The 23,890-nt window shown below is 37.1% G+C and overlaps 1 protein-coding gene and 1 long non-coding RNA gene across 12 annotated transcripts in view; one reads left to right on the top strand and one right to left on the bottom strand.

The window, feature by feature from the left end:
- Positions 1-23,890, top strand: part of IQCH (IQ motif containing H) — a 212,130-nt gene that overhangs the window by 83,982 nt on the left and 104,258 nt on the right. For 7 of the 8 annotated variants that reach the window (XM_058740614.1, XM_058740617.1, XM_058740616.1 and 4 more), the window contains 2 exons: positions 10,921-11,000; positions 12,803-12,841. In XM_058740614.1, the coding sequence (XP_058596597.1) occupies positions 10,921-11,000; positions 12,803-12,841 (119 nt within the window). The remainder of the gene's footprint in view (positions 1-10,920; positions 11,001-12,802; positions 12,842-23,890) is intronic. The other variant, XM_058740613.1, reaches the window with a different exon arrangement.
- Positions 19,003-23,890, bottom strand: part of LOC131518078 (uncharacterized) — a 129,139-nt gene continuing 124,251 nt past the window's right edge. For all 4 annotated transcript variants that reach the window (XR_009264883.1, XR_009264882.1, XR_009264884.1 and 1 more), the window contains one exon: positions 19,003-23,656. This is a non-coding gene — a long non-coding RNA (uncharacterized LOC131518078). The remainder of the gene's footprint in view (positions 23,657-23,890) is intronic.

The following is a 23,890-nucleotide window of genomic DNA, read 5'->3' as shown; positions in this document are numbered from 1 at the left end:
ACTGGTGAAGCCACTCTGGAAAACTGTAGGGAGGTTCCTCAAAAAATTAAAAATAGAACTACCCTAAGACCCAGCAATTGCACTACTAGGTATTTATCCCAAGGATACAGGAGTGCTAGTAGAAGGGGCACATGCACACAATGTTTATAGCTGCACTATCAACAATAGCCAAATTATGGAAAGAGCCCAAATGTCCATCAACTGCTGAATGGATAAAGATGTGGTCTACACACACACACACACACACACACACACACACACACTGGAATATTACTTGGCGATCAAAAAGAATGAAATCTTGCCATTTGCAACAATGTGGATGGAACTAGAGTATATTATATTAAGAGAAATAAGTCAGTCAGAGAAAGACAAATATCATATGACTTCACTCATATGGAATTTAAGAAACAAAACAGATGAACATAAGGGAAGTGAAGCAAAAGTAATATAAAAACAGAGAGGGAGACAAACCATAAGAGACTCTTAAATACAGAGAATAAACTGAGGGTTGTTGGCAGGGTGGTGAGTGGGGGGATGGGCTAAATGAGTAAGGGACATTAAGCAGGACACTTGCTGGGATGAGCACTGGGTGTTATATGTAAGTGATGAATCACCAAATTTTATTCCTGAAATCATTAATAATAATAATAATAATAATAATAAAATATTAAAATATTTTTAATTGAATAAAATAATAAAACATATCAAAATTTATAGAATGCAACTAAAATACTATTTATAGAGAAAATTATAGCATTAGATGCTTATACTAGAAAGGAAGATAGATCTCAGACTAATTATCTAAGTTCCTACTTCAAGAATCTAGGAAAAGAAAAGCAAATTATACGCAAAGCAAGCAGAAAGAAGTAAATAATAGAAATGAAAGTAAAGGAGCAGCTAGGTGGCTCAGTCAGTTAAGTGTCTGACTTTGGCTCAGGTCCTGCTCTTGCAGTTCATGAGCTTGAGCCCTGCCTTGGGCTCTGTGCTGACAGCTCAGAGCCTGGACCCTGCTTCAGATTCTGTGTCTTCCACTCTCTCTGCCCCTCCCCTGCTTGTCCTCTGTCTGTCTCTCTCTCTCAAAATAAATAGAAACGTTAAATTTGTTTTTCAAATTTAAAAAATAAAAAAGAAATGAAGGTAAAAAGCAATGAAATTGAGAATAGATAAAAATAGAGAAAATTACTGAAACCAAATCTGTTTCTTGGAAAATATCAATAAACTTGGTAAACCTCTAGCCTAACAAAGGACTACCAAAGATAAAAAGAGAAGAGGAACAAATTACCACTATCATGAATGAAAGAGGAGTCATCATTACAAATCCTATAGATATTTAAAGGTTGATATGGGAACATTATAAATACCTTTACACCCATAAATTGGACACCTTAGTCTAATGGACAAATTCTTTAAAAGACACATGCTACTGAAGCTCATCAAGAAGAAATAGATAACCTGATTAGTCCTATATCTATTAAGGAAATTTAATTTGCACTTAAAAACTTTCTTAGAAAGAAAACACAAGTTCCAGATGGCATCCCTGGTGAATTCTACCAAACAATCAAGAAAGAAATATTACCAATTCTACTACAAATTCTTCTAGAAAATAGAATACAACACTCCTCAGACCATTTTATGAAGCCAGCATCACCCTGATATCACAACTAGACAGACATTAGAGGACAAGAAAACCACAGCCTATTCTTCTTCATGAAAATAGATATAAAAATGTCCCACAAATATGAGCAAATTGGAATCCCACAATATTAAAGAAATAATACATCATGACCATGTAGGGATTATCCTAAGAATGCAAGACTGTTGCAACATTTAAAAATCAATCAATGTAAATCATTGTATCAACAAACTGAAGAAGAAAAACCATATGACCATCTCCATCTCAACAAATAAAAATAAAATAAAATTCAACATGCATTAAATAATAATTTTAAAAAACCTAAGGGAAATATAATATAAAGGAACTTTCTCAGCCTAATATAGGACACCTACAGCTAAAATCATACTTAATAGTGAAAGATCAACTGCTTTCTATGTAAGATCAGAAACAAGGCAAAGATGTCTACTTTCACCACATCTATTTAACATTGTATGGAAGGTCCTTGCCAATACAATGAGGTAAGAAAAAGAATAAAGGTATGCAGATAGAAAATAAAATTTAAACTGTCTCTATTTGTAAACAGCATGATAACTACAAAGAACATTTGAAAGAATCTACAAAAAAGCACTAAGAGAATGAATAAGAGAGTTTAGCATGGTTTCAGGATATCAGATTAATATATAAAAATTAATTGAATTTCTATATACTAGAAATCAACAATTGGAAATTGAATTTTAAAAAACAATGCCAGGGTCCCTGGCATGTTCAGTCAACAGAGCACGTGACTCTTGATCTTGGGGTCAAAGGTAAGCCATGTTCATGGATTAGAAGACTCTATATTGTTATGTTAATCATCCAAAGTTGTCTATTAATTCAATGCAATCCATATTAAGATCAATCGAATATATGGGTAGAAACCGACAAGCCAATTCTAAAATTTATATGGAAAAGCAAAGATGCAAAATAATTTTTTTTTTAATATTTTTATTTATTTTTGAAGGAGAGAGAGACCGAGCGTGAGCAGGGGAGAAGCAGAGAGAGAGAGGGAGACATAGAATTTGAAGCAGGCTCCAGGCTCCGAGCCATCAGCCCAGAGCCAGACACGGGGCTCGAGCTCACGAACTGGGAGATCATGACCTGAGCCAAAGTCAGATGCTTAGCCGACTGAGCCACCCAGGCGCCCCGCAAAATAATTTTGAAAAAGAAAAGTAACGTTGGAGAACTTAGGTTATTTGAGTTAGTATAAAGTTCTAGTTATCAAGACAGTGTGGTATTAGCAAAAGGATGAATATTGAGATCAATAGAACAAAACAGAGAGTTCAGGAGTAAACCTACACAAACATGGTCAATTTATTCTAAACAAGGACATGAAGGCAATTCAATGGAGAAAGGATAATCTTTTCAGCAAATGGTGCTGAAACAGTTGAAGATAGTTATTTAGAGAACCTTGACCCATACCTTGCACCATGTATAAAAATTTACTTGGAATATAGATCTAAATGTAAAGCCTAAAACTAAAAAAAGCTTTTAGAAGAAAACAAAGGGGGAAATTTTTTGTTTCCTCAGATTAGGCAAAGATTTCTTAAATACCACAAATCCATAAAAGTAAAAAATTAACATATTGGACTTCATCAAAATTTAAAATTTCCTCTCTTTGAAAGACAATATTAAGAAAATGAAAAGAAAAGCTACAGATGAGGAGTTAATATTTCAAAACACATATTTGACAAAGAATTTTTGTCCAGAATATACAAAGAACTCTTATTGAAACTCAATAAGAAAATAAATAACCCAATCACCTATTGGACAAAAGACTAGAACAGAAATTATACCAAAGAAGATATACAGATGGTATATTGGTAAATGAAAGCATGCTTAACATCATTAGATACTAGGGAAATACAAATTAAAACAAGTCTTAATATATTTAAGATAATTAAAATCATACCGAGCTTCTTTTCTAACCACAATGGTATGAAACTAGAAATCAATTACAAGAGAAAAACTGGAAAATTCACAAATATGTGCAATTTAAACAACCAATGGGTCGAAGGAGAAATCAAAAGGGAAATTAAAAAATACCTTGAGACAAAAATTGAAACATAACATGCCAAAACATACAGGATGCAACAAAAGCAGTTCTAAGTTCATAGCAATAAACATATATACTAAGAAAACAGAAAGATCTCAAATAAACAACCTAACTTTATACCTCAAAGAACTAGAAAAAGAAGAACAAACTAAGTCCAAAGTTATAAGGAAGGAAATAACAAAGATCAGAGTGGAAATAAATAAAATAGAGACAAGAACGACAAGAAAAAATATCAATAAAACCAAGAGCTAGTATTTTGAAAAGATAAACCAAATTGACAAACCTCTAGCTAGACAAACTAAGAAAGAAAAAGAGAGAAGACTCAAATAAAATCAAAATGAAAGGGGAGACATTACAAATGATGACACAGAAATACTAAGGATCATAAGAAATTATATGAACAGTTATACATGAAAAATTAGATAACCTAGACGAAATGGATGAATTCCTAGAAACCTAAACTTACCAAGTTTGAATCATGAAGAAATAGAAAATCTGAAGAGAACAATTACTGGTAAGGAGAATGAATCAGTAATCAAAACTTCCCAGTGAAGCAAAGTCCAGGATCAGATGACTTCACTGGTGAATTCTGCCAAGCATTTAAAGAAAATTTATACCAACCCTTCTCAAATTCTTCCAAAAAATAGAAGAGGAAAACTTCCAAACTCATTTTATGAAGCCAGCATTACCCTCATACCAAAGCAGACAAGAAAAGAAAATTACAGGCCAATATTCCTGATAAACATAGATACAAAAAATTCTCAGTAAAATATTAGCCAATTGAATTTAACAATGCATATATAGGCCCATACACCATGATCAAGTATGATTTATTCCTGGATGCAAGGATGGTTCAACATATACAAATCAACACATGCAATATACTACATTAACAAAATGAAGGATGAAAATCATATGATCATCTCAATGGATACAGAAAAAGCATTTGACAATATTCAATATCCTTACATAATAAAAACTCTCAACAAACTGGATATAAAAGCAATTTCAACATCATAAAAGCCATATATGACACCCCACAGCTAACATTATACTCAATGAACAAAAGCTAAAAGTTTTTTTTCCCTAAGATCAGGAACATGACTAGGATGCCCACTCTTGCAACTTTTATTCAACATAGTTCTGGAAGTCCTAGCCAAGGCAACTAGGCAAGAAAAAGAAATGAAAGATATTTAAATCAGAAAGGAAGAAGTAAAATTGTCTCTGAAAATGACATATTCTATATATAAAATTCTAAATACACCACCAAAAAATGGTTAGAAGTAATAAATGAATTCAGTAAAGCTGTAGGATACAAAATCAATATACAAAAATTAGTTGCATTTCTATACACTAACAATAAACTATCAGAAAGAGAAATTAAGAAAATAATCCCATTTACAATAGCATCAAAAAAGAATAAAATACTTAGGAAGGAATAAATTTAACCAAGCATGTGAAAGATCTGAAAACTATAAAACATTGATGAAGGAAATTGAAGAAACACAAGTAAATGGAAATATATTCCAAATTCATGAATTGAAAAACTAATCTTGTTAAAATGGTCATACCACCCAAAGCAGTCTATAAGACTTGCCATTCCAATGGCATTTTTTTTTTACAGGGATAGAAGAAATAATTCCTAATACTCAGAAACTCTGAATAGAGAAAGCAATCTTGAAAAAGAAAAAAGCTGAAGGTATCATACTTCCCGACTCCAAACTATATTACAAATCTTTAGTTATCAAAACAGTATGGTATTGACATTAAAAACAGACACATAAATCAATAGAACAAAGAGCCCAGGAATAAAACCATGTTTTTATGGTCAATTAAGTTTTGACAAAGGATCCAAGAACATACAATGGCAAAAAGGATAACCTCATCAACAAATGGTGTTGGGAAAACTGTACCTCCACATTGAAAAGAATGAAACCAGACCACAATCTTATACACAAAAATTAACTCAAAATGGATTAAAGACTTCAACATAAGACCTGAAGTCATAAAACTCCTAAGAAAGCACAGGGGTAAGCTCAATGATATTTTGGATTTAAACCAAAAGCAAGGATAACAAAAGCCAAAATAAATAAATGAGTCGACATCAAAGTAAAAAGCTTCTGCACAGAAAAAGAAACCACCAACAAAATGGAAAGGCAACTTTTGAAATGGGATAAAATACTTGCAACCCACAAATCCAATAAAAGGTTAATATACAAAATATATTAAGAAGCACATACAATTCAATAGCAAAAAAACCAAATAACCCAATTAAAAAATAGGGAAAGGACCCGAACAGACATTTTTCCAAAGAAGACAAAGGGCCAACAGGGATGTGAAAAGGTGCTCAACATCACTAATCCTTAGGGAAATGCAAATCACAACCACAATGAGATATCCCTCACACCTGTCACAATGGTTGGCATCAAAAAGACAAGAGAACAAATGTTTGCAGGTGGTGGAGAAAAGGGAATCACTGCATACTGCTGGGGAAAATGTAAACTAGTAAAGCCACTAGGGGAAATAATATACAAGTTTCGCTAGAAATTAAAAGTAGAACTACCATCTGATCAGCAATCCCACTTCTGGGTATACAGCCAAAGGTAACAAAAATCATTATCTCAAGAGGTATGTATTCCCGTTTTCACTGCAGTATTCATAATAGCCAAGATATGGACACTATTTAAGTGTCTGTGGATGGATGAATGGCAAAAGGAAATGTGACATAGATTTGTGTGTGTGTGTGAGTGTGAATATAATGTAATATATTATATTATATTATATTATATTAATATTTATAATATAAATAATATTATATAAATAATGTTATATAAATAATATAACATAATATAATGTTATTCAGCCTTAAAAAAGAAGGAAATCCTGCCATTTGTGACAACGTGGAGGGGACAACATGAATCTGGAGGGTATTATGCTGAGTGAAATAAGGCAGGCACAGAAAGACAAATGCTGCATGGTATCACTTATATGTGGAATTTTTTAAAATGTCAAATATATAGAAACAGAGAATATAAAAGTGAGTGCCAGGGATTGAGAAGTGGATACAGGTTGGTAAAGGGTACAAACTTTCCACTATAAAATGAATAATGTCTGAAGATCTGATGTAAAACATGGTGACTATACTTGATAATGATATAGTGTATAATTGACATTTGCTAAGAGAGAACTTAAATGTTCCCATTAATTTTTAAAAAATAAATAAATATGTGAGGGGCGCCTGGGTGGCTCAGTCAGTTTAGCGTCCGACTTCGGCTCAGGTCATGATCTCACGGTCAGTGAGTTCGAGCCCCGTGTCGGGCTCTGTGCTGACAGCTCAGAGCCTGGAGCCTGTTTCAGATTCTGTGTCTCCCTCTTCCTTTCTCCTCCCCCACTCATGCTCTGTCTCTCTCTTCTCAAAAATAAATAAATGTTTAAAAAATTTTTTTAAATAAATAAATAAATAAATAAATAAATAAATAAATATGTGAGATGATGTACGTGTTAACTAGATGGGAAGGAATTCTTCCACAATGTGTGTGTGTGTGTGTGTGTGTGTGTGTGTGTGTGTGTTCTCAAACTCCCACACTTTAAATATCTTACAATTTTGTATGTCAATTATGCCTCAATAAATCTGAAATTAAAAAAGAGAAGGCACAAAGAAATAATATTAAGATGAACAAAGATACATAGAATTTTTTAAAAATTGTCGTATGATAACTTTATGCCATGTATTTTTTAATGAAATGAGAATTTTCCTTGAGAAATCAAAATTGTCAAAATTAACTCAAAAGAAAGCAGGAAACTCAAAGAAAATGATGCCATTAGATCATTTGAACTGGTAATCAAAAATAGATTTCTGTGTTAAACAACACATGTGGGTGTGTGCACACATGTATGCACACAGAAATATACCAGAAGGAAAAAGTCCTCAGGCCCTTTTATAGGCAAGTTCTACTAACTTTAAAGGATCACTAATCATCATCTTAAACCATTTCATAGAAAAAGAAAAGAAGAAAAGCTTGCCAACTGATTTTATGAAGCTACTATAGCTACGCTACCAAAACTGGATGAGGACAGTGCAATAAAAAAATACACGGGTTGGGGCACCTGGGTGTCTCAGTCAGTTGAGTGTCCGACTTTGGCTCAGGTCATGATCTCACAGTTAGTGAGTTCAAGCCCTGCGTCAGGCTCTGCACTGACAGCTCAGAGCCTGGAGCCTGTTGCGGATTCTGTGTCCTTCTCTCTCTGCCCCTCCCTACTCGTGCTCTGTCTCTCTCTTTCTCTCTCTCTCAAAAATAAACATTAAAAAAAAATTAAAAAGAATACATAGGTCGATCTCGGGAACACAGAGGCAAACATTCCCAATAAAAGTTAGCAGTATGCTTTTTTACCTTCATCATGATAAGGAAGGATGTGAGGAAGACTCAACATTAGAAAAACCAAACAACACAATTCACCACATTAACAGATTAGAAAAGAAAAATCCTATGATCATCTCCATATATGGGAAAATTAAAAAAATCATGTAATGCAATTCAACATTAATAAATAGGTGAAAATCTTGGAGCAGAGTAGAAGAGGATTTTCTGACCCTGATTATTGCCTTGTTCAACCAAAACCCTAGGGCCAACAATATTCTCAGTAGTCCAGCTTTAGGAGGATTCTATCTTTCCATTAAAAGCAGAGACAGTTCAAGAATGACCACTACTGCCACCATCATTGAACATTGTCCTTGAGGCCCTACCACAGGCCATAAGACAAAGCAAGGGAGGAGTACTAGCCAGGAATGTATGGCACTGCAATATCAGAAATCCTCACTTAACAGTGGCTTAAACAATGAGGAGTTCCTCGGTCTCACACATAAGAAATCAGGAAGCAGGCAGCATAGGGCTGGTGGTACTCATCAAAAGAATTGCAACAGCTCTCTGTCTGCTTTACCTTCTTTAGCATGTTTGATTTCATCCTCGTGCTTGCCACCTCATGGCTCTTCCACAGCTCTTGCAGATCTGGGCCTTGATGTACACATTCAAGGCAGGGAGAGGGGAAAACAATCAGTCTCTTCCCAGAAGCCCTGATAGATTTTCCCCTTACAGCTCACTGGTCACGTGGCTACTGTTAGCTATAAGAAAGGCTGGGAAAGTGAGGGTCCAGAGATAGGGTTAGGTTTAGGTTTAGGGCTAGGATTTGGGACATATTTACACTAAATTCTTCATATAGTAAGTTATGCTTAGTCCAATCCATCCATGAAAATTCTGTTCTTTGTTGGATATTAAATATATTTACTATTTGGGGCATATTTATACTAAAACATTATTTGTTGTTTACCTAAAATTAAAATTTAACTGTATGTCCTCTAAAATTTTTTTTTTTTGCTAAATCTGGCAACCCTGGGAGCTGGACAGATTGAAAAAAAAATGAAGTTCTAAAATTAGCAAGAAAGAAAGGGGGATGGCTATTGGGCAGGTACATATCAGTAACTACCATAAAAGCATACAGGTTTGTCCAGAAAGACAAGATTTTTTCCCCCCTGACATTAACCCCAGCAAAGTTTATCATACAGATAAACATTTTCCAGAAGGGAAATCAGGTAACAAAATATAGGCAGTACCTTATGATACAATTCCATTGAAAATGCAGACACATTCTTCAAATATATGTGTCCCATAAAATCTAAGGCCACATAGAGTTATAATTTAGTGACAGAATTTCTGCAAGTAACTAAGAAAAATGTTTAAAAACTTTTTAGATATCCATATGAAATTACAAATCTTTTAGATCCATATGAAATTACAAATCTTTTAGATCTTTATTCTACCAAATTTCATTAAAATTTTACTAGAATGCTCTAAAAATTATGCCTACTTAAAAACTTGTCAAGCTGCTGTTTTGTCTGAACATGGGAATTTAACCAAAGATCCCAGTTGTCTGAAGGAGCCTGATAGTTTAACAAAAAGTATACTGAGCCTGCAGACAATAGGAATAGTAGCCTTTACGGGTGAATCTGTGGATTTAAAGCAGCCTGAGTACAGGGTGTGGACTGGTCTTCAGAAGTGGGAGGGCAGGAGAGTACAGAGGTCAAGGCAAAACTTACAGGCTTAGAATGGAGTCTTCACTGCCCAAGCTTAGGGAGGGTGCTGGTCAGTTTTACAGTCAGGGAGTCTTGCTGGCAGCCAGGAAGTCTGAAAAGCAGGTCAAACCAAGTTGCCTTTGGTGGAGGTGAATTTTAGTGACAAGACTCTGGAATTCGTCCTACTTTTTAAGAGATGGCTGAAGAAATTGCTTGCAGCCAACTTGAGACAACGTGAGAGAGTTGGGAGCTCATGGTGGGATTCCAAATTGTATACTGAGGTGCTGTTTTTGACCAGTATCTGTCCTTTCTAAGATGGTTATTACAAAATGGACAGAGAAGGGGTGCGCTAAGACAGTTGGGAAAAAACCTCACTCTTTTGACTCAATTAACTGTTTAATTATTTTTGTTTTCTTTCTTGGAGACAGTACGGTAAGGATTTTTCTCCCCTGAAAATTTCTCCCCTGACTTGAATCCCCTCAAGTCAGACTTGAGCTATTTGTAAAGGGCAGTTGGATTTGCTGCCAGGCAACAGGAGAGATGTGGTTTCTCTCCCGAGCACTGTCTGTCTAGCAGGTAGACCTACCCACCTATGGACCGGATGGATGTGTGCTCTAAAAGTTGTTGCTTATAGATTTCATTAATATTGTTATTATAAATATTATTTCAAAAGTAATATTTACTGTGTTCTTTCACTTGTATTATTTCCCCCAAGCCATTTAAATTCTTCAGAATTGTCTTTTTTTACTGACTACACAGAATAGTCCAGCATAGGTAGTTATATTGTTACCAAAATGAACTTGGGAATATGGCTATTTAAAAAGATCTTATAGTGAAACATTTTTATATGACAAATATTACTCTCTAATTTGCCTGCTATTTTAAAATTTGCCTTTTCATCTGGGCAGTTTGCATAAAACGAGCTGATCTTATATTCTGATGGAACAGTTGCCCTCCCATGTTTTTTGCTTTCCTTTTGAAGTCCGTGATCACAAATATTTGATTGAATTGATACAGGCAGGGCTGAGAATGAACAGTCAAAGGGTGTCAGAGCCATTTGACTTTCAAGTGGCAAACCCAATAACATCCACCCAATGACTCAGCCTTTTTCTGGAAGAGGTAACATTGCATCGCCTCTGTCCACAGCCCCTTTCGGTACACCTCAGAAACCACAGCTGATTCCAGTGGAAGTGAAGAAGGTCTCTGCCAAGAAACAAACATCAAAGGTATTCATCCTTCTAACAAAAGAAAACTGTTGTTATTTACAATATTCTCAGTGAGGTTTTTGGTAGTGCACACATCTGATAGAATTGTACCACTGACATAGAAATAAATACTTCAGCTGTTGAGATGCATTTGATTTTTAGAGGGGGATTGCTGTATAAGTAAACTCTAGCATTACATTATCAGTGGGGTCTTAAAAAATTCAAGCATGTCACATTATTGTCACATTAACTAAATGACTGGGCCAACCTATATCGCTAGCTGGTCCAGGAGTCTGGAATACAATAGCTATTGCTTTGTATCCAAATTCACATTGCATAGGGTATGTTATTATGAGGTTTTACTCGACTTCATTTGTCTTTAAGCACAGGCTAAAAAGCAAGCTCTCCAGTTTTGTCCAGATATCCTAATGAGGAAAGAGAAGAAATTCTGTATTCTCTGACATTAGGAGCTCACAGTACAACATAATTAATCCTCATGGAGATTCGCTGGGTTTAAAGGTGCTGGACTTTTGAAGCTTGCTTTCTTATGTTTATGAGCCACAGAGTTGTGATAATTGAAACTTTTCACCAGAAAAAGGAGACAGCTGGCAGTGTCTTTTTCTGGGCTTACCCTATGTGGTCATATTTACAGCTGCTCCCATTAGAAAAAAAAAAAAAAAGAAGGAAGAAAGAGAAAAGGAAGAGTGGCAGAGAAGAAATGAATCCTACTGTGTCTAACATAGACTGTTACCTGCTGTTCCCAGACCTTCATCTTAACGCCCAAATCTTCCTCAAGATGTTTTCCCTGGATTTGCAGCACTGGTGGGCTGTGCCCCCTTAAGAGATTTCCAAGCTGTTTATGTACCAGCATGTCATGTGACACCCCAGTTGCCATGGCAAATATTTGTGTTTCATGAAAAATGTGGGTAAAAAAAAAAAATCAATGTAAATGGCCAAATCCCTAGACAGACAGGCCTTCGGGCTAATGTTTGGCCTGCACCATGATTGTTTCAAATTCAGCTGTTTAACAGGCTGTGCACAGGCCACGGGCTAATGTGCATAATGGGAACAGGCGGGGGCACCTGTTTTGATTCTCACCATGTTTGAGCTCTCAAGTCCCACAGTGTTATAGACAACAGATCTACAGGTAATACAAACATGACTAGGTCTCGTGAGGTAATCGATCTATTTCCAAAAATAAAAAAAAATTTTTTTTTTAATAATGACGTTTTCCCAGTGCTAATTAGCCCTGCCTTTTAATTTCCTCTCTGTTGACTTCACAAAGCTTTCTCCCTAGTGCTGGAGCAGTAACATTTAAAGACTCTTTCCTGTGGTCCCTAATTGGTACATTTCTGAGTTGACTCTTCAATGGTAAATGTAATTATTCATATACTCTGTGAAAAGCGTCCTGGCATGGAAAAGGCTAACAGAAACACTGATAGAGCCAGAATGGACCTTGAATCAGCATCCCCACCGGGCAGTGCGGTGCCCCACGGAGAAGCCTTTTCTTGTAAATACTTCTTTAAGTGTTCCCCAGAAGCGGGACTTGGCATCTGACTCTAGCTGTTTTTGTAAATATTTACTTTGTCAAACTCTTTCTTCAAGTCAAACAGGGCTCTTGGCAAGCAGAGCAGCATTGTCTGGGGGGTGGGAAAGGTCTTTCTAATTATTAGCTCCTGCCTGCATGGAGAGAGGGAACAGGCTGGCCCAGCGGGGGGAACTGGGGGGGAGGGGGTGGGGGGAGGCTCTGTGCTTCTATTTGTTTTGTAAAATTGCCCATGAGAGTCATTTTGATTTAAACTGTGTCTCATTCTTCATTGTAGGGGAAAGGCAAAAGGTCAAGAGGACATCATGATAGGAAGGTCTGTAATTTGTGTGACTAGTTGAAATTTGGGGTTTGTCACCTGATGTCCCTGCCTTTTGCTGCAGGGCAAAAGTATGGGAGGCAGGTTTGACAGCTGGAGACTGCAACAGAAGTTCTTTGGCTCTCCTTTTATAAAAGACATTAGATCATGTTTTCAGAAAAGGAAAAAAAAAAGGTTCATTTAATGTGAAAAATCACTCCCTTTCAGTTTGGACTGAATTACTTCTCAGGTTTCAATCCAGAAAAGTGATTTAGCATACTCAAAATCTGGCTCAATCACAATGGTCTTCAACTTCAATCTGAGATTCTCATCTTTTAAAAGTACACTAAAAAGAAATACAAAATGAAAAAAATTCACTTGCCCCCCCAGCATGCACTTGTGTGTGTGCATGGGTGAGTACGTGTGCATTCATACACACGTGCACACGCACACACAGACTGCCTATGAACATAATTGCTAAGGGTATGGGATTTAGAATTAAGCTGCCTAAAACTAATAAGGTAACAAAGAAGTTGGAGGAATGAAATTGTTCCCACAAAGACAAGTACGTGCCAGCAAGGAACATTCCACCAGAGTCTGTATGAGTAATAAAAGTTCTGAACTAGAAGCAGGAAAGAGCTGGATTCTCCTCCTAATATAGGAATTTTGAGCAAGTCACTGAAATTTTCAGTACCTCACCTCTTCCTCTGACAAGGGGGGATAATAGCTCCTTTCTCATAGGTTTCTTATGAAGGTTGGTACTGTTAATATGTGCAGAAATGCTTTAGAACTGTAAAGCACTTGTTATCAGAATTCACTGGTCTATTTTTTTTAAGTTGATTTATTTATTTCGAGAAACTGAGCATGAGCAGAGAACGGGCAGAAAGAGAGGGAGAGAGAGAATCCCAAGCAGACCCTGCCCTGTTGGCATAGAGCCAGATGTGGGGCTGGATTTCACAAACCATGAGATCATGACCTAAGCCAAAATCAAGAGTTGGACAATTAACTGACTGAGCCACCCAAGCACCCCCACTGGTCTATTTTTTTTTTTTAATTTTTTTTTTAAACGTTTATTTATTTTTGAGACAGAGAGAGACAGAGCATGAATGGGGGAGGGTCACAGAGAGAGGGAGACACAGAATCTGAAACAGCCTCCAGACTCTGAGCTGTCAGCACAGAGCCTGATGCGGGGCTCGAACCCACAGACCGTGAGATCATGACCTGAGCCGAAGTCGGACGCTTAACCGACTGAGCCACCCAGGCGCCCCCCCCACTGGTCTATTTTTAAGGACATCTTCTAGGCCTCCCTTCCTCTGGGGATCTTCTCAAAAAAGAATTTCAGAGGGAGCTTAGCCGCCCCTTTTCAAGGAAAAAGAGCCCACCTTTTGGATCTCCTTGTACTTCCGCAGAGCTGTGACTAGTCAGAGCTGTATCTCCAGCAGTGATTCAGACAGTCCTTCCGAACCGGGACACATTGCTCTAGGATAAACTAATCAACGCAATCAGAGCCTTCCTCCAGCTTCCCTTGACTTCTTGCTATGAGGAAATTGCGAGCTTGACTCTACACTTTAAAAATAGGACGTGCCTTAAGAACACGAAGGCATTCTGTATCTGGAATATGCATAACAGCTAAAGTTGATTGTGCACCGTCTACGCCCACCAAATATGCTGTAGTGTCGTTGTCCCCAGGCCCACACAATTGGTTTTTACCAACTGTGTGGAGGATCCAGAGGACACAGTGAGGTTCCGGAGTCTGTACCCTCCCACACACAAGGTTATGATCTTCCACATGGGCTAGTTTTCCAAATGTTACTACTACCATGACTATAACTACTATGGCTACTAACTACCACTACTACAACCACTACCACCACCACTACTAGTATGACTAGCAGCATACGTGTGTCATGTGCCGCCTCTGTGGGGGGCACTGTTCCTATGCTTGACGTGGATTAGCTCACTTCATTTCACAACAACTCTATGCAGCACGTACTATTATTCTCATTTTACTGGAAGGACCCGAACACAGAGAAGTTAAGGGCATCCAACTAGTAAGTGACAGAGCCAGGACGCAGAACTGGACTCTGTGACTGCCAGAGCCTCAAAGCATTAGAAATTTTTTAAACTTTCAATCATTTTTTATGGAAATCTTTCTAAGCGATACTATATCTCCGCCTTCCTAATGTAATCTAACATTTTCTCTACCCCGTGTCTTGTATGCAGAGAACCCATTTCTGGTGTATTTTTTTGTTTGTTTCCTTCACCCTCAGGATGGTGCCTGTCATGTCTGCTTTCATTGGCTGTGACCTTAAGAGCCTTTTCTGTCTTCTAGAACATTAACCAAATAACCAACACTCAAGAAGTAGAAGGGTAAATTTGAGTCAGTCAGGCTCCGCACAAGGATCCAAGGAAGAAGATAATAAACAGTGGAAGAGTTTGTAGTTATTTCAAGAAATCTGAGGTCTTTATTTTCAGGGATCTAGTTAAACGCTTAAAGTTGCTAAAATTGCCTCCCTCAGCAAAACATCAATTTATTATCTCAAGGCAGGCATGCTAACAGCTATGTTAAGATCCAATTAATTTCAACTAATATTTTGATAATAAAAAATCTACTTTGTGGGTAAAAGAAGCAAACAAATGTATTTATTGGACACAAGGGTCCAGATTAAATTCATGAGTGTGTTTGCTTCCGGAAATGGGGAAAGGAGAGGAATGAGCTAAAAAGGAACACAGAGAGGATTTCAACTGTACTTTATGTGTTGATTTTTTAAATTTCCATATGTATATAAATATATAAACAATTTAAGCATATCTGAATTTTATAATAATAATTATAAATATTTAAAATATACTCTTAAAATATACAATGTTTATATATATTCTTCTTTGTTTCATATATATATACATACATATATATATATATCATATATATTAAATGTATTCTGTATTATCTAATGTTATCTAAATCATCCGCATGGAGATTCCCCCAGTTTAAACTACTGGACTTTTGTAGCTTGCTTTCTTGTTTATGAGCCATGGATAGATAGATAACAGTATATGTTATACACAAAGCAAAGAAGACAAAAGATTAACAACTGCCCATGGTAGTTTTTTATTTTATTCTCTGTACTTTTCTGTATTTTCAAAACTTTTTCCAAATTAAAGAAGAAAAAGGAAAGGAAAATCCTATTTCATAAGTCATACCTCTGCTGTAAAATCACCTTTGATATAGAAAGAATAGGTTTGGGGGATAACCTTTTAATGTCAATTTTGGGGTCCTGTTGTTACATTATTACTCTCTTTAGTATCTCTCCAACATATGCCCTTGATCCTTATGTTAAAAAATTGTGATTATTTTACAGGTGAGTCAGCTGAACTATTTTAATCAGGCAACATGTGTTACAGTGACACCACCCCATCTAGTCTCATTTCCCCTATCTGTATAAGGAAGGGATTAGACCAGATTCATTTTCTACAGAACTTCCATATCCCCATAACACTCAATCCAAGACCCCCAGGAAAAGGAGAGAGGCCGAAGTGCCCAATAGGTGGGGCTCCAGGCCTCGCACACCACAGCAGCTGTGTTAAGTGTGTACCTGTTTAGCATCAGATTATATGGTTTCTGAACAAAGTGTTTCAAGTTTAAAAATATATACTCTGAAAACCAGCGGGGGGGGGGGGGGGGTATCTAGGAGCAGCTTTAGGTTTAATGTGCCCTATCTACTAAAAGAAATAAGCCTACTTCTTTTTTTATTTTTATTGAAGTATAATTAACATACAGTGTTAAGTTAGTTTCAGGCATACAATATAGTGATTCAACCAGTGTATCCATTACCCAGTGCTCATCACATGGGTACTTTTAATCCCCTTCATCTATTTCACCCATCCCCCCACACACCTCCCCTCTAATAACCATCAGTTCTCTATATTTAAGAGTCTGGTGGGGTTTTTTTGTCTCTTTTCTTCGTTGGTTCATTTGTTTCTTAAATTGCATATATGAGTGAAATTATATGGTATTTGTCTTTCTCTGTTTGACATTACACCCTCTAGATCTGTACACATCATTGCAAATGGCAAGATTCTTTCTTATGGTTAAGTAATATTCCATTGTGTGTGAATATGAATATTCCATTGTGTGTATGAATATTCCATTCATTTCTTTGGGTGAATACACAGTATCATATGGTAATTCTATTTTTATTATTTTTGAGGAAATTCCATACCGTTTTCCACAGTGGCTCTACCAATTTGCATTCCCACCAACAGTGCAAGAGGGTTCCTTTTTCTCCACATCCTTGCCAACACTGTTATTTCTTATGGTTTTTTTTTTTTTAATTTTAGTCATTCTGACAGGTGTGAGGTGATATCTCATTGTGGTTTTGATTTGCATTTCCCTGATAATTAGTGATGCTGAGCATCTTTTCATATGTCTGCTGGCTATCTGGATGTCTTCTAGAAGAAAACCTAGGTAGTAATTTATTTGACACTAGCTGTGGAAACATTTTTCTAGATATAGGTCTCCTCTGGCAAGGGGAACAAAAACAAAATTAAACTATTGTGACTACAACAAAATAAAAAGCTTCTGCACAGCAAAGGAAACCATCAACAAAACAAAAAAGGCAACCTATTGAATGGGATAAAATATTTGCAAATGATATATCCAATAAGGGGTTAATATGCAAAACATATAAAGAACTTATACAACTCAACACCCCCAAAAACACAAATAATCCAATTAAAAACTGGCAGAGGACATGAATAGACATTTTTCCAAATACGTCTACTTCTTTTTTTTATTTAAATTTTTTTATGTTTTTTAATTTAGTTTTTGAGAGAGAGAGAGAGAGAGAGAGACAGAGCATGAGCAGGGGAGGGGCAGTAGAGAGAGAGACACACACACACAGAATCTGAAGCAGGACCCAGGCTCTGAGCTGTCAGCACAGAAGCCGACACAGGGCCTGAACTTACCGACTGTGAGATCATGTCCTGAGCGGAAGTTGGATGCTTAACTGACTGAGCCACCCAGGCTCCCCCAAATAAGCCTACTTCTTGAAGAGTGCGCCGTGCCTCCCTGGTGGGTTTTGTGCCCAGCACAAACCTGTCTCCTTCCTTGTCTTGCCCTAAAGGGTTAAAGAGAGGGCAGGTCATACTTTGGCAAGAATTAGAGAGCCCTGTAGCCTGGAGATACAAGATGAGATTCAGAAAGAAGTCTAGAACTGTTCTTTCCTCTTTTAGATTCACTTTCCCTCCTGAAACCTCATTTAATTTACATTCTTAAAGGAAGGAAAGGAAGAAGATTACAAAAACAGAAACAAAAACTGTGGCATCTTTTAAAACAATTTCCATTTTGTCTGATTCATTAGAAACTGCCACCCTCACTTAATGCATTTTTGGCATGAAACTTTCAAAGTGAATTAAAATTATACAGCTTTATGTGCAAAACAATTTTTTTCTTGCAAGAAGTAAATGACAAGTTGTCTTTACCTCTCTTCATGACATCACCTAAATGTACATTGCTATTGCATGTGACTAGCAATTTTACTTATATGAACCAGAAAAAAATGTTAGGTTATCAGTAAGCCACAAAATAATCTTAATTTTTTTACTTTTCTTTTTCACTCATGAGAGTGTGATCTGATCATTCACAGAAAATTTGGGAAGTTCAGAAAGGAGGGAAAAAATGCCAAAGTACCCAAAAAAAAAAAATTTCCTGTAATACCATAACCCTTTGGCATTATTTAAATTTTTGGCTTGGCCCACTATTGGTATCATACAGTATATTCAACTGTGATCTATCTCTTTTCTCCCAACAATTTATCATAAGCTTTTATACATATGACTTAAAAGTCTTTATAAAATGTTTTTAATGGCTACATAATATTCTGTCTTAAAGATATACCATAATTTTCTTAGCTATTATCCAATTGTTAGATATTAAATTATAAATGTTATTATTTATATTATTATAATAATATAATATAATATAATAATTATATTATAATCATTATAATTATTTTATATTTTATTTATATATTATTATATAAAATATATATTATTTTATATATGTATTTTATATTTTATATTATAATAATCATTAATATAATTAATTATAATAATTATTTTAATTATAATAATTATTTTAGTTATTAATAAGCAATTTAAAAATTTCCTGTTATAAATCAAACTGCCATGAACATTTTTCATATTTGTACATAAATCTTTGTACTATTTAAGCTACTTTTTTTTAGAGAAAGAGGAAGCGAGAGCACGTGAGTGGGAAGGGTAGAGGGAGAGGGAGAGACAGAATCTTAAGCAGACTCCACGCATAGCATAGAGCCCAACATGGGGCTCAATCTCATGGCCCTGACATCATGACCTGAGCCAAAATCAAGAGTTGAACACTTAACCAGCTAAGCCACCCAGGCAACCCATAAGCTACTTGACCATTTCTTGGTCAAGGGTATGGACATTTTCAGATCCAAGTGGTCTGCTGGTGTTTCAAAACTCAAGCTGTGAGTTTGCAAATAACTTGTGTGATCACAGAACAGTTTTGTGCTGTAAATCCAGCCCAAGTGGCTATGAATTTAAATTGTACTATTCCTTCCTTCCTTCCTTCCTTCTTTCCTTCCTTCTTTCCTTCTTTCCTTCCTTCCTTCCTTCCTTCCTTCCTTCCTTCCTTCCTTCCTTCCTTCCTTCCACTAATCTTTGTTCACCTTTTACCATGTGCCAGGAAGTGTACTAGGCACTGGGGATACAGCAGTGAACAAAACAAACCAAGTCTTTGCCCTCTTGGGACTTATATTCTGGTGAGGAAGGCAGATATTTAATATAAGGTCAGGCAGTGATGAGTGCTATGAATGAAAATAAAGTGGAATACATATGTAGGTTTAGCAAATGTGAAAAGGTGGGGTGTTATAAGAATTTTGCAAGTATCTTTTAGCCATCTGGGATCACCAGACTTGCTATGTACACATTTTTCCCAAGAAAACTATAATGTCAAGCTTTACTTTGGTGATAACACAGGTCCTTTGGGAGGCTCACTCTTATTCCTTTACCCATAGAGAAGATGATGATGGTTCTTTTCTCAGGAATATAGGAACACAGGCTTCTTTCCATTCCCCTTCTGCCAGGTTCCCTGTACATATCCCTGGCAGGTTCCAAACATCAGTCATAATTGTCCTCAGTGGTCCTTATCTATGTCACATGCTCTCAGAAAATATTAGAAAGGTAGCAGAAAAAATGAAATCAATGCAGCAGTAAAATGAGATGGGTCTCTAGAAAAGGAAAGTTCACATTTGACATATACACCGTCTATTTTAAAAAAGTCTTCCTGATTTTGTTCTGTTTGATCTTCAACCAGAATTTGATCCATTGAGTGTTTTTGTTCCACAGGAACATTTTTTTCTCCTCAGAAAGTGTTTCAGAGTTCAGGAAGTCTCGTTTGAATAAATATATCTTTCAAAGCGATTGCAGAAATTAGCCCTAGAAAATTGCCACTCATCCGAGCAGCCTTTACACACAATTCTCTCCCTTTGTATGTCTCTGCTCAGTGAATTCTCTGTTTTTGCCTTTTATCCTCTTTATAAAGCTTAGGGACTCTGACTCTCATTTTTAATTGACAGTTATAGCTTAAATGCAGTTTCTAGGTCTTACGAACTGAGAACTGTTTTGGGGGATTTGCAGACCCTGAAATACTGGAATATCACTCTTTGGGGTTCTCTCCCCGTGACCACCTCTACGTATAGTTGGTGTAAACAGCTCTTCCTCTACTGGTTTGTAAATTTCTAGAAAGAGCTTCCTATTTAAAAAATAGAGGCGAAAAAATCCCTCGGTCTTTCTTATAGTACATGAAATGACTCAATTGAAGATATATCTTCAATTTGCTGGCTCTGCTAACTCCAGGAGTTTATTAAACAACACATACCAATTAATAGGTCAGAGAGACCTAGGGTGTCAAAATCACTTTAAGTCAGAGACACTTAGGGTATCAAAATCAGAAGCACCTTGAATGATCCCCTAATGGAAACAGCCCACAGGAGAGGTGACTTCCCAAGGCTGTGTAGTAACGTGGTAACAGCCTAGATCCTATGTCTTCTCACTTCAAATCCCGCACTTTTCTTCCATGCCATAGTTCATTAGCATATTCATAGGGGTTAGTTGAACAGGCCACTTTCCAAATAAGAAAGAAATAGCAGGTCCAGACCAGGTCAGCTCTGATGAAGGAGGTAGTAAAAGGAAGGTTGAACAAGGAGAGCACAGCTTGGTAAGGGGTCTTACAGGACGTTCTGGACAGTTAGGGCTTTGGGCATGGATGGTATGGGGGAAGGGAAAGGTGACTAGTTATGTGATCTTGGGCAAATCACCTAACCTCTCTGAGCCTGTTTCCTCATCCACACTAATAACCTAAACATGACTGGAGGTAAGACACTGTGAAAGGCTCTTTACACATATTATGATCTTCACAGCAACTCTGCAGGGATCTATCATTTTTAGAGACGAGAAACATTTAAATTCAGAGAGGATGTTGTCGTAGCTTGGACCACCGTAACAAAATGACATAAGGTGGGAGGCTTACACAACAAACATTTATTTCTCCAAGTTCTGGAGGCTGGAAGTGCAAGATTAGGGTGCCAGTGTGGTTAGGTTGTGTTGAGGGCCCTCTTCCTGCTCTGCAAACAGCCACCTTCTTCCTATATTTTCACATGACAGAGAAATCATCTGTCTTGTCTCTCTTCTTATAAGGGCATTAATCTCATCATGAAGCCTCCACCTTCATGACCTAATTATTTCTTAGAGGCCCCACCTCCAAACACCATCACACCAAGAACTGGGCTTCAACATACAAATGTTATGGAGACAAACATTCAATCCATAGCAGATGGTAACTTGCCCAGGAATGTGTAGCAGACAGCGGCAGAGCTTGGACTCGAACCTAGGTGAGTCAGACTGTAGGGCCAAGGCTCGTTTCTCCGAGCCCATAATAGCCTATTGAGTAAAACAAACAAACAAACAAACAAACAAACAAACAAACAAAAAAAAGCAAGGCCTTCATGCTCTAAAATTCAGGACTGTAATTATGCTGAATCCCTAAATCCTGATTAGGTCAGCTACTCTCTCTGAATATTATTTATATCTTTCAAATAGTGCTGACAGTCTGAGGTACTGATATCTGTTTTATACAAAGCTTAACACATTTCAGACTGTTAACAATTATTAAAGAATAGGCCAGACCATTGGCCTCCCTGGTTTTCAGGAAAGAATGAAAGTTCCATCTCTGAGAGTCACTTCACTCATACTCTGAATGTAAGCACTCAAATAGAGCCCTAATGGCAGGAAGAATTTATTCTTTTTCACACAACAGCGCTGCCAAAGCTAATTAATCATGGATATGTTTGAGTTTTGGAGAAACTGAACATCAGTTTATGGATTCAAAAGCAATTTTAGTCTGTCCTTCTAGGCAAATCCTTCCCTAAAGATGATATCCATGTTGGATTATCCCATATACTTGACCATTTACCACCAGGAGATCTTGGTTATATCTAACTTAGGGATCCTCAGATATGGTTTAATCCTGCATCCACATGCTGTCCACATGTGTGAAAAGAACATTTTTCATAAAGACATTCATCTTAGAAGTACATGCCTTTTTTTCCTAGAGTTTCTCATTGTGCCAGTTATTTCTAAAATTTAGGAGGTAATACTGGGCCTATCTTTTTTGCTTCCCACTTATAGCTTACCTGCATATGTAATCATCATCTTGCCTTCCTGGGCTTTGTTTGTTCGTTTGTTTTAAATTCAGAGTTCTGCCTAAATTACTGCTCCAGAAACTCTCAAAATTACCTCATTAGTAGTAACACTTTGCAGATGATGAAGAGCATTTCCCAGCTAGTCGATTTAGTTAGTTAGAGCAGGATGCTAAACAATGCCACAGGTTTGGGCCCTGGTGAAGGTGTGGCCAGGAGCTTAGGAAGGACCAGGAGAGCATGTGGATGGCATAACAGAGAGCCATCTCCACTAGAAGGAAAACAACACTGATATTCAGCAACATCATGTTGGGAGTACAGCATATCTTAAAAACAAAAAGAACAAAAAAAAAAAAAAGGAGAAAGGGAGAAAGGGAGAAAGGGAGGGAGAAAGGGAGGGAGAGTGGGAGGAAGGAAAGAAAAGAAGGAAGGAATAGAAAGAAGGAAGGTAGGCGGAGAGAAAGAAGGTCGGTGACAGATAATTGCAGACAAGTTCATGGAGATAAATAGTAAAGGAAAAATAGCAGAAGAAACGGGAATCTGAAGGCTGGCCTGACCTTTAATCAGGGCTCTTATTCCTAGCAGGCTGTGAAGCAGCTTTGTCTTTACCTGCTCAATGGATCCCACAATGCTGATGCACTGCTTTAATTTGGGAAGCCTTCCTCTTGAGAGACATGTCTTTTCCAGCTCTAAGTGTGAAGTGCTCCCAAGTGTGGCATTCTCTGTGACAGATGTACTACAGTTATGCTTTAGCTGACTCCAAACCCATAGCTTCCCCGTGCCTGAGTGGTCTATTTGATGTCCAAGAGTGTGTTTCCTTGGAGAACAGGTCTTTACTGGAATATCATCCAAGAAGGTAGGGAGGTATAATCCCTTTGTTCTCAAACAGCCACTGTTCAATTCTGTAACCCCATTCCCAAACCAGGGCTATTCTTTCAAAAAGTCTGAAACTCATTTCCTGACATACATACATGCCCCACACCTACACCATTTGAAGGCACTGCCTGAGAGAGACTGGAGTCCTCTTCTTTCAGAATCTTCTCCCAAGGTTGCTCCATTTTCATCGATGGTCCCAATTCCACATGAGTCTCTGTAAAGACAAGGAATTTCAAAAAGGGTTTAATATTTCCCAGGAAACCAGCTTCTTGAGCAATTGTCCCGTCCATAGCTGCATTTCCTCTAGAAGCCTCAGGGTCTCGTTAAAGGATCAAAAGTGACTGGCAGGACCAGCCAGCTGCAGACACGTCCATCTGTGATGACTGTCCGTGTCTGTTTGTCACTGATGAAGCATGGCCATTCTTCTCTTGACTCTAACCTTCCCACC

Source organism: Neofelis nebulosa, chromosome 7 (genome assembly GCF_028018385.1).
Source record: "Neofelis nebulosa isolate mNeoNeb1 chromosome 7, mNeoNeb1.pri, whole genome shotgun sequence".
NCBI classification, from domain to species: domain Eukaryota; kingdom Metazoa; phylum Chordata; class Mammalia; order Carnivora; family Felidae; genus Neofelis; species Neofelis nebulosa.
This window is presented reverse-complemented; position numbering and strand designations above follow the sequence as displayed.